A 16,867-nucleotide genomic window follows, 5' to 3' on the forward strand; every position below is an offset into this window, starting at 1 on the left:
CAGCAGTAGCTGTAGTCTTCCATCAGCGTGTATCCTGAATTTGTTCAGCCACTTACTGCTGTGCACTGAATGCTCACAGCCCAACGCATAATCATATAGTTCCATTTGTAAGCGGAGAAAATATTGATTTAAGGCATGAAACGGTGCTTTGGGTTACACATACGTGAAGCTCAGTTGCAGTGGTTAAAAAGCCTGGGGATCTGTTCTGTTAGACGGATGAGTGAAAAATGCAGCTGAAACTTGTCCTGTGTAAATAGTGTGCTATTGAGCAGGAGCTTGTTAATACTTATTATAGTCCCTGTGTAATTTCATTGTGTGTGCTTATTACCGGGATCCCGTAGTAGCCGTTTGCTCTTTGGTGTCAGTGGAGAAAGACTGTACCAACCGACACAAGGGCCCTTGCGTCCCTTCGGCTCCAAAATGCTGTTGTTGTTGAGGTAGTTGTGGGACAAAAGCAACTGTGTGGAATAATGTAAGGGAAAGCACCAGGCACCATATGTGTCAGATCAGAAAAGCCAGCCAACTAAGGGGTTCATTTCCCTACTGACCTACAGTCCTGTGTGTCAGGCGATAGTACGGTAAGGCAGGGTCTGGCCTGGGCTCTTGGACTGCATGGATACACAGTATTTTAGGTGCCTGACAGCAAGCCTACCCGCCAGTTTTGTTGGCTCATTGTCTGTGTGTGTGTGTGACAGAGTGTGAGTGAGCTAAAACATGTTGCCTATATGTGTCCGTGAGCTTTTCCTTCTTAGCGTTTGCGTCACACGGCTCCTGTCTTTTCTGACTTACAGTTCCTCAGAGGGAAAGCTCCACAGGGGAGCCATAATTTCTAGATATACGTTTGTATTTTAAGGAAAGAAAAGCTCAACGGTTTTATGTGGAAGGAATGTTCCCCTCCCTCTTTTCCCCATCTGTATTTCTCTTGCCTTACTGTCGCTTCGGTTCTTTCATTTTAGTCTAAATTCTTCTACAGCAGCTTCATTTAATATCCTCCCTGTTATCTATTTCTGTCCTTACCTTGATATAGACTGAACTGCTTTATTTATTTATTTTTTTTCTTACCCTATTCAAACCTCTCCTCTTTGCTTTAGCCTTCAGGAATAATGTGATGTAAAATGTTCTCTCGCAGTTCATTTTTATTCTGCCCATTTTCTTAAATTATTAAATCCCTTTGACTTTCTTCAGGTTTTCTGCAGTTTCTATTGTACTTACATCAGATCAAACAATTTTGAAATGTTTCATTTCCGATGATTGTATCATCTTTTATGCAGATAAAGGCATAGCTCATATTTTACAATCAAATATTTAAAGTTCTGCATTCATACTGGAAACAATTTTGTCAATTAAGGGGTTACATTTTACACACTACTTTTGAGTGAAGAGTGAAAGACAGGATAATGTTTATAAAAGAATTTAATTTGACGTGGATGAAAACAGTGCATGTTATAAATTCTCGATCCTCCCAAATCCGCTCTGATGGTCTTGTTTGTATCAGCTAGTTGTGTGTGTTTGTGTGTGTTTGTTTCCTTCACTTCAAGTGTTATTAATGTATCTCACCATTGGATAAAAATATTAAGACTTGTATTGTTACAGGGCTAGATATAAAATGGCCATGACTATACTTACTATAAATACAGTGATAAATAACAAAGAATGGCAGAGTGACAACATTGTGGACATTTGGCCTGAGTAGAATCACACCTCTTAAATTACCTTTTCACAAATAAAGCCAAAGATATTTACATACCAAAGCCAGCTCAGCCACATGCACATTGGACATGCACACTGTTGCACAAGTTCATTTTCTGTTGGGGTCGAAAGGAACCCCGGAAGTCCAGACAAAACCCAGAAACTAGTAGACAGTAGGTTTAGCAAGACCTGTTCTCTAACAGTTGGCAACTGGCAACACAACTTTTAAATTGCATCATTTTTCATTTTTGTTGCTGCTAACATCCCACTACATCCAAACCCCCTTGGTATGGGCGACACTACTTTCAATAAGTCACCATTAGCTGCTCAGAAGAAATCTCATGTCTTTAGTAAATGACCATTTCCCTTTATTACATTCTGAGTTTCAACAAGAGTGAGTAAAATAGGACACTTAAGAGTAATACTTGATGGTCCCAGGGAGCTTGATGGACCATTACTTTCCAGACTGAAAGATGGAGGAGAGCAGTTACTTAGGGAGGACAATGGCATCAGTCTTCATGTCAAAGTTCAACATGGGAGCTAGCCACTGCGCAGACTGCTGGAGTCATTATTGTCTGGCCATAAACACATGCCACCGTCTCTTCCTCCATTGTATTTCACTAGGCACTGTTGTCCGATGGCATGGATTCCTGGTTCTGCCTTTACAGTATTTGTTTATGGGTAGATAAAGATAAGAGAGGAAACTGAGGTGCATTTGAAGGGAACCACAGTCTGAGGTTTCAGTCAATCGGCCGGATCATGAGGCGGACTGACTTGAGGGAGTAGAAACCGCCTCCATAGTCTGCCCAGAAGATTCCGTCTTGAAATTTGCTGCGGTAAACCCCCCCGCTGTACCATACACCATTGAGGTTGGTTTGACCACAAGCATTGTACCACCAGCCACCTTTATGGAAGTGGGCGCAATTACCTAGTGGAGACAGACATAACATCATAAAACAAGTATGATGGGCAGACAAAGAATGAGCTTACCCTCTATTTTGTCGGAACTCATCTAGCATCCCCACCCCCTACCTGAAAACGCGTCCTTGTCGCGATCAAGAGTGGTGAACTGTTTGCCGTTATGACTGATGAAGGAGTCCCCAGCATTGCCCTGGTAGGTGCCGAGCCTCAGCCGATAGCCCTCGCTCTCTGATTCCAGGCGGAAGCTGCTGTACTCAGCGTACACCTTCTTCCCTGTCCAGTCCTCCAGCTCTATCATCAGCTTGTAGTCGCCCTGTTTCCCCAGGTTGTAGATATTGTCCAGTCCGAGCCAGTGTTCCCCATCTATGTTTCCAAAGCCTCTCTGTAGGGGACAGGCACCACAGCATGTTCTTCTGTTATTCGTTGTCAGTTGTGGTTCATGTTAAAATGCCATTGCAATGTCACACAGACCAACAAAGTGCAGAATTAATTTGAGTTACTCGACACTGAGGGTTAGCTAACCTCTTTTTATTCTGTGGTGAGTGAAGGCGACTCATGTCCAAAAAACACAAACAGTAAAGCAGAGTGAGGATAATAAGATTTCTTAGCAGAGTGCCGAGTTTAAAGGAGTCTGGTGGCTGCAATCAAGTAATATGATATCAAATCTGCTTCCCATTGAGACGATAATGTTATATGGTTGTGATCTGTGGTTTCTCACTCACTCAAATACGTTGAGTGGCACGGGCAGTGGTGAATTGGCTGTGGTTGGATGGAGAGTTGAATACAGCAAATGCAGAGCTTCAGAGACGCTGTTGCTGATCCAAACAGCATGTAAGTATTGATTTCTACATCTAATTTTATGACGGAGAGGAAAACTCTTGCCTTATTTCTTTTTTTTTTTTTTTTTAAACAAAGAAAACTGGGAGAGAATTTTTGTTAGGGTGTTATAAACACTGTTCTCCTTCGTTGCTCCCCCCTGCTTGCTCTGTTAGATCCTGGATCACTTATCGATTGCAAAAGCTCACACATGGGAAGAAAAGGATGAAGGGGTTGAGCTGTATTTCCCTCTCGTCCCACCCGGGCTACACTGATTTGCGTATATTTGTGTGTAGGTCCCTGGCTACAATTCTTGGCTGTGATTTTGATGTGCAAATCCACCGCTAAGCTGTTTACATTGATGGAGAAAGTGCTTGCTTAGTGGCGCTGAAATGAACTTCTGAGACTGAGTCAAGAAGTTTTGAATACAGTTCTCTCTCATGTTTAAAGATATTTTGATATTTTCCCCTGAGGAATCGGATTCAAATGTCTGGTTTGGTCTCATTAAACCCTGTGTTCAACCATCAAACCTAATGTTTCTTGTTTGGTTCCTTCAGCTTACCTTGTAGTTCTCCCAGTTCCGAAAGAAGTTAACGGAGCCATCTCTCCTCCTTTGCAACACAGTCCATCCTCCATTGTCAAGGCCATGTTCACACCAGGCTTGGATCAACCGATCACTGCCATCTGTCTTAAGCAGGTACATCCCACTGGTGGTGTGACCTGCCTGTCGCACCTGGTAACAGTCCCTGAAGGGACCTTTGGTTGTAAGGATGGTTGTAGAAAAAGAGACAAAAAAGAAGGTTGAATAGAGATTGTGCTAGCAATTTAAAATGTTGGATATGCAAATAAATCCCTAATTGCAATATTACCATTGTCCACAACCCACTGTCACATTGCAATCTGCATTACAATAATACTCAATGATCTTCACTATCCCAGGTATTTTGCGTTTTATAGATGGTACTTATCACTTCATCTTGCCACAACAAAAGCTCCAATATTAGCACTTTAGGCAAGAAAATGTTGAAAGTAGTTATCGTAAAAAGCCAGAAATTACCACTTGAAGGCAGTATAGACTGTATATCTGTCTTTTTGTTACTGACTCTTGATTCCTACTAAAATAATCCATTGAACTGAATTGCAGTGAGTTTTAGCCCCCTGAACAAATATACCATAATGTGCATTGAATTGCACTAGATGTCTTCTTTTTTTATTGCAAATGCAAAAGTCATCATCATCAGTCATGGGGCTCTAGATAGCAGACAAGAGAAAAGGAAAGAGAATGTTTGGAAGGGATGTCTGCTAGACCCCTGGTTTGAGGGGATGCATCATTGTGGCCACATTCTTTGGAAAATGTATCCTTTTGCACAGACAGTCTGAAGTTACACAAACATGCTTATGCACGCACTTAAATTGTTATATTAATATTCACCTAGGTTTAGCCCTCAAATGAAGCCATGTGGTAACACTGCACCCAAAGCTGTAGCAGCTGAACCTAAACGCAGCATATTTCCTCTATTTTACCCTGTGTGAATATTTATATTACACAGTATGAACACCAGCATTGTGTGCGGGCCTCCAGGGCCTAAAGGCCCATGGAAGATGGTTTTCTCAGCTGAGTTTAGGAGCACATAGGGGACCCAGTGTAATGCCCCAGCACAGATACCTAAGACTCCCCAGCACAGGCTTGTGTTTTTCTAGTAATGATATGTCTTTATCAGACCTGTCAGTGAGGGGCTTCTCCAATGTATTCCCCTGTTCTCTATTTCTGTCACTTAGTAGTTAGTTTCTCGAAAAAGAGCTTTAAGGCGTTGATGTTAAAAATAAACCAAGTCAACGAGCCATAGTGGTTTATAAAGAGCAAAACTAGACCAAACTGTGGTCAGGGAATGTGTATTTATAGTGGTAGTGAACCTACATGGAAGAGAGCCTATTAGTTGTCTTTGGTGGCTTGGTTTTGGGTTGAAGGTTTACTTATTATCCTTTCGGATTTAGATACACACACAATATACACATCTGTTAAAAAGTACACTTTCATCCATGTATTCTTGGCAATCAAATGGAAAATTAGATTCAGCAGCTTAAAGTCTGCTAGCTGTCCGTTCTGTGTGTGCTCTGAAAAAAAAAAATCTGGCGTCATTACACAGCCCTGGCTCTGTAAATGGGAAACAAGCAAAGTTGCTCGGACCAAGCACACAACACTATTCCAGCCGTTCGTGTATGACTTGCCCACAGACAGTCGGCTTACTTTCTAGTTTACCAAGACATGCTGTTGTGATTTTACCCATAGTAGCAGGACAGTTTTGAGTATCGCTGGGACTGCCTTGTCCTCCCTGCATGCTAGCTTTGCAGCAGCAACTGTAGCAGCAGTAAGTTACACTGTTCACACTGTATCATGGTATTTGTCATAGTATTGGATTTCTCCAGAATCTCATACCCCACCTTTTTAATGCTTAACATTTCAACTACAATATGGATGAGGCGTGTGTAATTTCAGCATTATTGCATTGGAGCTCTCCATTCTAATGAGCTATGATTGACAAATGCAATGAATTACAGTTCAACAGGGGCTGTCTAAAGTAGGTGGCTAATTATGTTACACAGCCTTTTGTCATGTCACAAATGGAGTACCTGCCATTTTACCGTCCCACCACTTCACCCCTTTTCCTTTCTCTCTGTGTTTCCTTGTTTTGTTTTTTTCTCCATGGAGGCTTTTAAAATACGGCCCCTTTGCTCTTCCGCTCATTGAGCTTGAAATAGGCCTATCGTTATTAATGCTTAAAGTGAGTTGAAGGTGTTGCATGCTCAGTATTCTGAGAAGAACTGTGTTTCAGTTAGACTCGTTTCTGGAGGATCAACACCTATCAGACACTTTGGAATAAGTACGCTTATTCACATTACTATAGAGACGATAACAGTAATGTTTAAACACTCTTGTTTTGTAATAGCAAGGCAGGGACGGTAAGCTGATGCTTTATATATAACGCCATGATTTAACTAACTTGAGTAGTTTGGCATTGATTTGCTAAAAGGTACCTGCCCTTTTATCTAATGGCAAGTAGCAAGATAGTTAATGATATCTTAAACTAGAATCTTTAAGTGTCAGGGTTAACTAAAAATCGGATTTAGACGAATACAGAAGAAAGGGTCTTATGTCATCCTGCTAAGTGACTTCCCTGTCAGTATTTAAAGAGGCCTTCTTTTATTCCCCTTTTTGTCTGTGGGATGTCTGAGGGATGTTATGAATGAATCCATCCATTTCACCATCTGCTTGTATAACCCCTGTCAGCATTCCCCGCCATAGTCTAATCGCCAGTCCAAATATGACAGCCCTGGCCAGTTTTTAGCAGCCATTTCCAAGTAGCATTCTAACCTTGCAAATTGGTTTTGCATTCGAGATGAGCTTTCTCAGATGTCAGAATTAGTCACTCTCTGTGAGAAAAGCACAGAGGAGCCCAATGTATTTTAAAGGATTTTATCTGAAGCTTGATGGACTTGTCTAGTGGTTCTCAAACTTTTTCTGTCAGAAGTCGAAAAACGTTCATGCACCCCCACCCCCCTTAAGCTGATTGAATTCTTATTAATCAGTGACAAAATTGGGGGAGCAACAAATAAAAAAGAAATGATTCAGGTCAGCACCATAGCATCAGCAAACCCTTGTTTTTTAAAATTTCCCTACATAAATCATGTTCATTCAACTTAATTCCTTCCATATTTTTTCCCTGGTCATCCACGCCCGCCCCTGCAACGGCTCTGTGTCCTGCCCCAGTTTGAGAACCACTGGACTAGTCCATCAGATGTGTGCTCTGTTTGTCTCTACCTTGCCCCTATGGATTTATTGTGTGGACTGAATGTAAATCTGACTGAAGCCTAGCAGCAGATGTATATTCCCGTTTTCTGAAGTCTTTTTAATGCTGTTCAAAGAGGCCTAATCCGCATCCTACTAATTTAGTACATATGCTCTGTGCGGTGCTGCCAATACAGGCAGCCAAGTGGGAATCATAGGAATGTATGATTTCACTGCCTCTGCAGGATGCCAAGTGTGCCTCAGCAATATCAACTGTTGCGAGAAATTACTTTTTAAATTGCAGTCCTTAGGTAATTAATTGTACTTTAGTTGTATGTATGTACAATTAATCGGAACAATTACTAACTGACAATTACTTAAAAGGGCATTTTGTTTTTGCTCCCCTTCCATCAAAAAACTCATTGGATCCCTGATTATTTTCCATTATGTTCAGTCACTTACTCTTTCATCATCCCCCATCACTTTAAAATTGCTACATACCATCAGAGGTAAGTGTTCCCTGTGGTGGTGGTGGGTCAATCCCAAATGGGCTTGCAGTAGGGGAGTCCATGCGTGATCCTCTGGGAAAGGCCCGATTGTTATTGTCCCTCTGGATCTCGTTGGTGAAACGATTGTTAACCGGTATATTCTGTGGTACCACCTGTACCAGTGGGGGAACTACGGGCAGCTCACCACGTCCTAGTGTCCTCAGACACTGCTCCTCCAGTGCAGAGATGAGAACGGACTGGTTGTTCACCACACCGGCCATTGTGGCAAACCGGGCCTCCAGCTCCTTGTACCTTGAAGCCAGTCGCATCATCTCAGAGGTCACATTGAGGACACGGTTCTCCAGCTGGGCCAGCTCCAGAGAGTTGTCTCTTTTCCTGATGATCTCATGCAGCAGCTGCATATAGAGTTGGGTCACCCTGGAGTTCATGTTCCTACTCTCTTTCCGCAGCAGCTTCATCTCATTCACCAAGTTACCATCCACATCCACCACCAGCTGCAGCGTCTCAATCTCACGCCGCTGTTTGTTGAGCACCTCCCGCACATCTGCAATGTCCATACGGGTCACTCTGTCCTTGTCTGGCTCAGGGCCTGTGGTACTTGCACAGATTGGACCTGATGACAGATATGAATTATTTAAGAGATTACCAAGAAGCTCTTTAGATTTTTTAGAAAAGCAAGGGGTTGCTATTTGAAGACAGCCATATGATGAATAACTTAAAGGTTTATTACAAAAACAAGGTGTACTTGGAACCTGTGATTCTCTGCTCTGGTACAAGGAAGGTGTAGGAGCACTTTTTGGCGTCAGGGTCGAGGGGAGCTCTTTTACTCCTGTGGAGAGAAAGCTCCTTGGTCCTCTGGGCTTCCCTGGAGCTCCTGCAGTAACTTTCCTCCCAGAGGGAGAGGCAGAGCAGGGCACACAGGCTCCACATCAACCCCTGCATTTCTGTGGGCTGGTTAGACTGATATATGGACAGCTACTGGTGCTCCCTCCAAGTCCCCCCAGGCCTCCCCTGCAAGAATAAAAGATCTTAAGAGTTGGGACTCTGAAACAGTCACTTCTGTGTTTACAAAGGCTAACAAAAGGAATGTAAACAGCAGGGGTGTAGATTGTATGGTGTTCCACAGCAGAGGAAATTACTGCCATAAGAATTTAATGACAATGGTATTTTTTTTTTTTCACTTTCTCAAATACTCACAGACAATCAGTAATTGTTTAGGAAAGTGTTCACTCCGTGTGCAGTAGCAGAGTGGTCAGGTCAATGTTCCACATAGCGTTTTGTGTGGAAAGATTGAAAAGGAGAACACATTTGCTGTGCAGCTCACAGTATGAGGTCTGCTTTCTTTCTCAGTTAGTTTCCCTGTTGACAGGCACCCCATTTCTCTAAGGTCCTGTTTGCCCCCCCTATTAAAAGGATGACTATGTGGCTGCTGCCTGTGCTTTATCTTAGGTTCCTACCGTTACTTTATCTTCTTTACTCTAGGAATAAGATTATTCTTTTCTCTATCAAACTCCCATCTTCATGTCTTGCATAGTATGTAATGATATTTTTTGACCACAGGAACTATTCCAGGAACACTATTGAGGAACTACAGCATGTTTGCCACAAGAACCTCGGCCATGCTGTAGTTCTAACAGGGTAGGGTATGCACCTCCAAAAAAACTGTACAGCAACTGAAGGCTTATTTACTGTAGTACCGCCTTCCAAACAGTCATGGAGGCAGTACAGTCTGATGGCCCAAAAAAAGACAGGGTTTGCAGCGCTGAATGGCTATTTGTCCAGCACACACTGTGACTGCTACTGCTCATGTAGAGCATTCAGACTTTCTTTTTTTTTTTTAACCACAGGGTTTGTCACTATTATTAATATTAAGGGAAGGATAGGAATATTATTTTAATGTTAAATTTTAACTAACAGTTACATAGCCCACTTCTAGCCTTGTCTAAAATGTGTGTGACTATTTGCTTCTATATTTGTTTCAATGAAATTACACTCTAAAACAAAATAAAATACACTCTTCTCATTACTTTTAATAGGGGCATATTGCTTAACGGTTGTTTTCTCATCTACTTTTTGCATCTGCATCTTGTTTCCTACATCGATTCACTGTCAGCATTACATAATAAACAATCATCGCTTTTTAATTCATGATTTGCCTGGTCTTCACACTTGTTTGGAGATACAAACTGAAATCGCCCAAGGAACTCACTTAGCTTCTGATTTTTGTTTATGTTCTAAGTATTTGGGGAAAATTGTTGAAGACCTTCCTTCCTGCTCAGAGATCTGACTTAATTGTCCCGTAACCCCCACCCCCCTCGTGAAACACATTGACCCCTAATTCTGATGCAGCTTACTGAGAGAGGCAGGTTAAATATGCTCACTGCTTCATGCGGCTCCGTACATCCGCCGGAAGTGTTAGTAGGTGGTAGCAATTGTGTTTCACACACATACAGGCAGTCACTACAGGGGTGTGAGATAAAGACCGGAAAACAGTTTTTGTGGAGTTGTCTTCAGCCCTATCTAATTTGAGGGGTGACTGCTAGCACTCCCTCGTCTCTTTCTTGTCCCTACTACATCTAGTTCTCTTTCTCATCAACGCACAAGCACAAAAGCGCTCACACGCAGGCGTACACACTGCTCCATTTAACACACCGGCCTATCTAGCCCTCCTAATCTACTCCATCTCTCTTATACTTTACTCAGTGCCACAACATTAAGTCCTACCTCCACCCCAAAACTCAGGCTCTGTGTCTCCCATGTGACGCCATTGTGGTTCTTCAGGAATTCTGGCATTGGTGTCACTTGGAATGCTGTCGAGAGGGGACAGGATTACAGCTAGTATAGCAGATCTGTAGTGGGGGTGTGTGTGTATGTGTGTGTGCTTACTCTTGCTGGTATGCGTAAAGTTGGTGTGTCCATCTTTATGATTGAATATTGTGTGTGCATGGCTATCCAGAGACGTTATTCATTTTCATGGTCGTGTGTTTTTCCAGCAGCCGGTGAGTCTGACAGCGTAACCAGGTACTGTGTCCTTATTGACCTCAGTGAGAGCTGCTAATGACTTTAACAGCAGCATCAGCGGTATCAGCTCTCAAGTGTGTCTTCTCTTACAAACTACGACTGGCTTTCTACCATTGCTGTGAGCTCTGTAAAGTGTCCATATTCAGCCTCATCTACAGACATCTACATGCCGCTAATCATTACAGCTCATCCATCAGCCATCACCTCCATCATTTCCCATCTCTTTCTGGTCATCCTTTTCTTTCACGTCCGCTCTTTCCTTCTTTCCTGTCTTCTGGAGCCTGATTTCCTCTTGGGTGGTGGTTCTGAGTACGAGGGGCCTCGTCTCTTTCAAGGAACCACAACATATGAAAGACATTCCAGGGAACTTGGAGAGGTCACCAGTGTGTTTACAGTATGTCCTCAAAACAAGCAGAATGGCTCCTTTTTTCTTCCCCAACAAACCGAAACTAAACACTGCTGAAGTGCTTTGGGACTTGGTAGCTATTGAGTGGAAAATGGATCAGATGGTCACCTGTGGGAGTAAAAGTTTATGCATGCACATGTGTCAGTACACCATTACATCCTGTTTTTGTTGTGTAGTTTGGAAATTAGTCATACTTGCATCCTCAGTAGTTTTAATATATCACGTTTCTACTCATCAGTGCAGCTGCCTTACTTGACCAACTATATTGGTTCAGCAGAGATGGAAGCGGCGATTATGCCAGCTCTAGCTCACATCTGGTGCTTTGCAGATTTAACAACAAAAGAAGCATGCCTGACTAGACACCACTTGGATGTTTCTCAACAGGCTGCACTTAAATCAGACAGACCAGCCTTTTTGCTCAATGTGGTTTTAGCTCACAACTGTACTTACTGTATATGTCCTGTGTGCATATCTATGACAAGTTGATACAAGTTCACAGCACCAAAGCACATGTGCATTTTTTTTATTTTTTTTATTACCATTCGCTGGATAAAGCCAAGTTCGCTCTTGGCTCTCACATACATGTATTGCATGTCTGCTGTAGTGTGCCTTGGCAATGACGAGAACATGTTCCCTCACATGTTTCTAACTCTTGAGTGTTATTTAGCTGGAAATACATGGTCAGGTGCCTCAGAGAAATTTTACTTACAATCACAACCTGGAAGAGCACTGAGCTATTTGTACAGATACTACAGAGTGATGTGAAGGAGATGAAGAGTGACAGGCTAAGACAAAGATTGAAAGGATAGCAAAGACAGTAGTGGATTTAAGACGCAAAACACTAATCGCGGAAGGAAGTGGGTCGTTGTCCCTTTCTCTCTTCCTGGCCAGGCCTTATGAACATCTTAAGGCAGAGTTTAGATGAAATGCGCCTATTCCTTCTTTTTGTCTCTTCTGCCTGTTTCTTTCCATTAAATACTTTCCTCCCTCATTTTCCTTCCTCTTTGCTTTCTCTGATTTGTGTTCCTTCTCCTCTTTTCTCTCCACGTCTTTTGGTTAGAGCTAAATCACTTAAGGAGCAATTTGCAGCAACATATAAAAAGCCACAGACTGTAAGCAGTACAGAAAAAAAGACACTGAAACTAATTCAAATTGTGTAATTATTATCAGTGGGCTTTATTCAATTTCTTGTTGGATCAGCCCTACCGACAAACAGCGCTTGCATTCCATAACGTCCGTGGGCATAAAGGATTTCCAGAGGCCTCTACCTCCGCCTGCCTTATATTTTGGCAACAATATGAGCTTCATAAGTCTTTCTAAGTGCACTGCTGGGTCCTCACCCCGCTAATGGTTATTAATAGTCAGGAGACGTGGCTTTTTAATTGTCCTCACTCCCTACTGTCTGTCTCTCCTCGTCTCTCTCTGCCTGTCTGAGCTATGCTTTAATTTATTTTTATGGCTGTTATTGGAACCGTCTAAGGACAAGACAGTATTTGTGTGTAACCTACATCCTTTGCTCTTTTTACCACACACTCTTTCGTCCAACTGGGAATAATTTCCAATTGAACAGGACACAAGCGTATTACTGTTTAAGCCCATTAGAGCAACTCCTCATCCTGTAAAGGCAGCCTGTTAAATGTGCCATGCTGTTTGTTTGTGTAATTGCAGTTTAAGGTTCTTCTGTTTGAGATGTACAGTTCTGCCGGTTCTTACTGAACACAGTGCTTTGACTTGGGGCAGTGGAGGTGATTTTCTGGTGCCTGGGACTGAAGTTGGTTTATCTAACAATAATTAAAGAGCTTAGTGCCATACTGACAGATCTCTGGTTGCTTCATTCCACATGAAAATGCACACACCTTTATATTTTTTCCTCACACATGGACCCATATTTCCACACAAGTTTTACAGACAGACCTACACAAAAGGTGCAAAGTATCATCAACTATGCCCCTGGCTTTGCTCACTGTGATCAGCTCAGCTGTGCAATCCGGTGTTGTTGGTTGCGTCGATATAGCCCACAGCTGACTAACGATATTCAGATTGGGTTGTGCTTGCTTTAATTATGTTCACCCCACACTCACTCTGGAGGTGTATGTGTGTAAACAGCGATGACACTGGTTTTCATCTAGCTTTGTTTTCTTTCTAGGAGCTGATGTTGTACATGAACGGTGATTAGCTTTGTGCCTGCGCAGGAGACCGAAATAATTCTTATCTGCGTGTTGTTGAGAGGAAATGACCAGAGAAGTCATTAAGTCAGACGGCTGCTCAGGTTATTGCTAGACAGGAAAAATCTGTTTTGCCTCATTGGTTAAACAGCATCATGAATGTCGGTTGTTACCTCTGAAAGACAGTCGCATGTCACGCTTGTGTCTTCAGGTTAGTCTGCATGTATTGGCAGAAATCCTCCTAGAGCACATGCATCATTTGTAATCTGAGCCAGGGCAAACTGCTTAATAAACAATTGGTATAAACCACTTCCATGGAAAATTGGCTCATTGCAGGTGTGTGCTCTTTGGGATGAATCATACAGAATTTATTATGCTTAATGTGCACTCAGTAGCCAGTTTATTAGGTACACCAAGTGAAAACTAATGTAGTCTAATACAGTGCTGCAATAAATCCTGACTTCAGAACCTCAAAGGACATCCTCCAAAATAACTGTACAGTTGGGTCAACACAGTTTCAACCAAAACTGAATGAAAGTAGGATTTATTGCAAGGCTGTTGTGTTAGACTTTATTAGTTTTGGCACAAAAAAAGTAAGAAAGTTTCTGATGCATGGTGCTCACATTAAATGAATACAGCCGGAGAGAATATGTTGGTCATGTGAGTGTAACCTTTAGATTCAGGCTGCCAGTAGTAGTGATATCTGGCCGATATCTGGCATTTTGAGATAACTGGCATCGGCTGATACCTGTACTCACGAGGCCGATAAACAAACTGTCTGTGGGCACCTGTGCATGCATCCTCGTTTTGGCTGCTTTGAAACGATGTTAGCACTCCCCCTTGTGAGTTTTGGGAAGGTGGTTAAATAGTGTTGAGCTAGGGCTGGACGATATGGCCAAAAATGTTATCACGATAAAAAGTTTCATATCTTTCGATATCGATAATTATCACGATTTTGCGCCTGAGTGAAAGTTGAAGAAACCTGATTGTTAATTGTGGTTTAAACTCTTCTTTGTGGTCAACACTTAATGCCAAACAGTGGATCACTTCACAAATCTGAGGTAGAACATTCAAAACAATTGATAAAATCTAAAACAAATATGCACAAGTAAAATTAAGTAAAAGCTTTTTTCAGTCCTTTTTCCTCAACAAAATAAACATGTGTATGATTCAAGTGAATAAAATCAAACATTACTGAATATTTAATGAAACATTTGCTATATTGTTATTGAAATAAATATCGCAATAATTATTGTTTTATTGTCCAGCCCTATGTTGAGCCCTGAATTTCCTCAGTCACCATCGCCTTTTCTAAATATTAACAGTTTTCTCCCATCCCATATGACAAATTATCTATTCTAAACTGGCTAGCATTAAATATATATTGTTATACTGTAGAGAATAATTCAGTTGAATGACATCACTGTCCCCCTCTCTCCCTTAAACACTAGTCATGTTCTGAAATCTAGAGCATAACTCAATGTATTTTTCTAAAGGAATTGTACATGACTTTTCTTTCTTTTGATATTGGCATCATATATCAGCCATCGTCAGCCCTGCTCTTCAGTGATTTAACAATTGTGATGTGTCAGTCTGTAGACTGATGGATTTCAGCTCAAAAAACGGGGGGGGAAGACTTGTACAAAATGTATTTATATTTTTATAGCCAATGTATTTCCCAGCCTCAAAATCCCCAGCTTCCACTCCTCCATCTGGTCCTCAGACTTTCCCACAACAAGTCCAAAATGCCCTAAAACATACAGCACATCGTCACTGGTCAGAAGAAAGAGGGAAAAGTAAAAACAAAAGGAGGGCGAGCGAAGGAGAGAAGAGGGTTTTGGTTTTGGAGCCTGAGCATCAATAAACAGCAGCACTGCTTTACATGACAACATGGAGCTCAGCCAGCTCCACTGTTGGTACACAGCCAGAGTCCGACTTCCTCCCGGCATCTCGTCCACATATGATGTCACCAGCCACTGTTTTTGTCCACAGAGCTGAGTTACATGACCACTCATACACTCAGTCCCTCAAAGACACAAATTGACTCGTTCTTTTGTGCTTGCTAAAGCAATTGAGTACAGAGCCACGAGCAGGAAACAGCCGCGGAACCATCAAACTGGTTTGGAATAAAGGATAGAAACAAAATAAGAGCGCAGAAATGGCTCAGATGTGAGGTTATAAAGGATGGGCTGGAGAGGCGAACACAGCGGAGTGGGGAAATAGTATGACTGCACACTCTGAAAACAGTGTTAACAACAAGGAGAAACTCATAAAAGCCTCATCAACAAAAAAAACTTACAGAAATTGCTTATTTGAAATATTAAAAGGGAAATCAAGACAGATACATAGAGCTAGAATAGGATTTTCTCTACATTTATAATTTAAGCTAGTAATTGGGACTGGAGCCTCTCTAGAGTTAGAAAATGAAGGATGAGGTGGAAAAATTAAGACGCTGTGTTAGATTAAGTAGATCTGTTTAGGAAGACATTAGCCCTGTGGTTAGAATACAATCAGCGCAATAAAAACCAGAAGTGGTTCCTGCCTCCTGCTTTCTAGCTACCGAGTTTTCTACCTTTATGATGCTATATTACTGAAGAGGGAGCCCCCAAAACCTCACCCGAGGCCCCAGGGCTCCCATCTGTTTTCCTTCTTCTGTAGTCAAACTCTAAACATGTGGGCTGATGTTGGGGTCAGAGGTCTATATGTGGGATTAGAGTGCAACCCCACCCTTCCTCTACCCCACCCGCCCCCTCAACCCCAACCCGTCCACCCCACATACCCTGGTAGTCAGTCGGTCTTTGCGGAAAACATGTTCCCCCTCTTCCTCTTTTTGCACAACACGCACATAATATACAAACGCGCTGTTCTTATGTTCAGGGGTAATCCAGGGGGACGAGTTCATATAAGGCTGACCTCTCCATCTGTCTCACTTTGTCAGAGCTCTCAACTACCCAACACCCTCCTCCATCACTCCATGGCACTCATCCTCTAACCCTACCACTTCCATCGCAACAAACAAACCAACAAACACAACTCTCCTTGTACGCACTGATGATATGTGCAGGGTTGATATTAATCTATGCATAACAAAATCCCAGCAGTTGTCATCTTTAAACCAGTGCCTGCCTCAGTCATTCATTACCCGGGCTGACGGATTAGCTGTTACCTTGCCCACTCAGGTGGCTTTTCTCTCTAATTAAATTAAACTCGTAAAAAGCGACACTTGGCTTTGAAACAAACACATGCTGCTGCCAAGGTTTCAAGTGTCAGAAAAGAGCCAGAAAAGAGCTGGAGGAGGGTAAGGGGAGAGAGGAGAGCAAGGAGGGGAGGGGATATTAAAAATGTTACAGCATTTATATAAACGTTTGTTTGGCCGGATGGTGTAAGTTTTCAGATGTTAGGAGAAGCCTACTATTACTCCGTTTAGGTTTTATTTCTCCTCTGAGTCACACTTCACCTTAAGCTCATACCTTTGACTGCACATGTTTTCTATTAGTTGAATCAGCAAGGAAGAACACATAAATTCTCACACACACAGACGCGCACACACACA

General features: G+C 42.2%; 1 protein-coding gene across 1 annotated transcript; it reads right to left on the reverse strand.

The window, feature by feature from the left end:
- Positions 1-1,395: 1,395 nt before the first annotated feature.
- Positions 1,396-10,859, reverse strand: angptl1a (angiopoietin-like 1a). Its single transcript, XM_046050522.1, has 5 exons — positions 8,475-10,859; positions 7,715-8,335; positions 3,989-4,182; positions 2,722-2,992; positions 1,396-2,617 (listed from the first exon to the last, which is right to left on the reverse strand). Exons 1-5 carry the CDS (start codon positions 8,662-8,664, stop codon positions 2,430-2,432), a joined length of 1,464 nt encoding a protein of 487 aa, XP_045906478.1. The 5' UTR covers positions 8,665-10,859; the 3' UTR covers positions 1,396-2,429.
- Between the last annotated feature and the right edge of the window lie 6,008 nt (positions 10,860-16,867).

This window comes from Micropterus dolomieu, linkage group LG05 (assembly GCF_021292245.1).
Source record: "Micropterus dolomieu isolate WLL.071019.BEF.003 ecotype Adirondacks linkage group LG05, ASM2129224v1, whole genome shotgun sequence".
NCBI lineage: Eukaryota > Metazoa > Chordata > Actinopteri > Centrarchiformes > Centrarchidae > Micropterus > Micropterus dolomieu.

Bases quoted from the DNA above. Each gene is read 5' to 3' on its own strand.
- angptl1a (XM_046050522.1), bottom strand. From the start codon at position 8,664: ATGCAGGGGTTGATGTGGAGCCTGTGTGCCCTGCTCTGCCTCTCCCTC. The intron at 4,183-7,714 runs GTATGTAGCAAT...TTACAACCAAAG, and splicing joins GGGAACACTTACCTCTGATG to GTCCCTTCAGGGACTGTTAC. The intron at 2,993-3,988 runs GTAAGCTGAAGG...TGTCCCCTACAG, and splicing joins GGAACTGGGAGAACTACAAG to AGAGGCTTTGGAAACATAGA.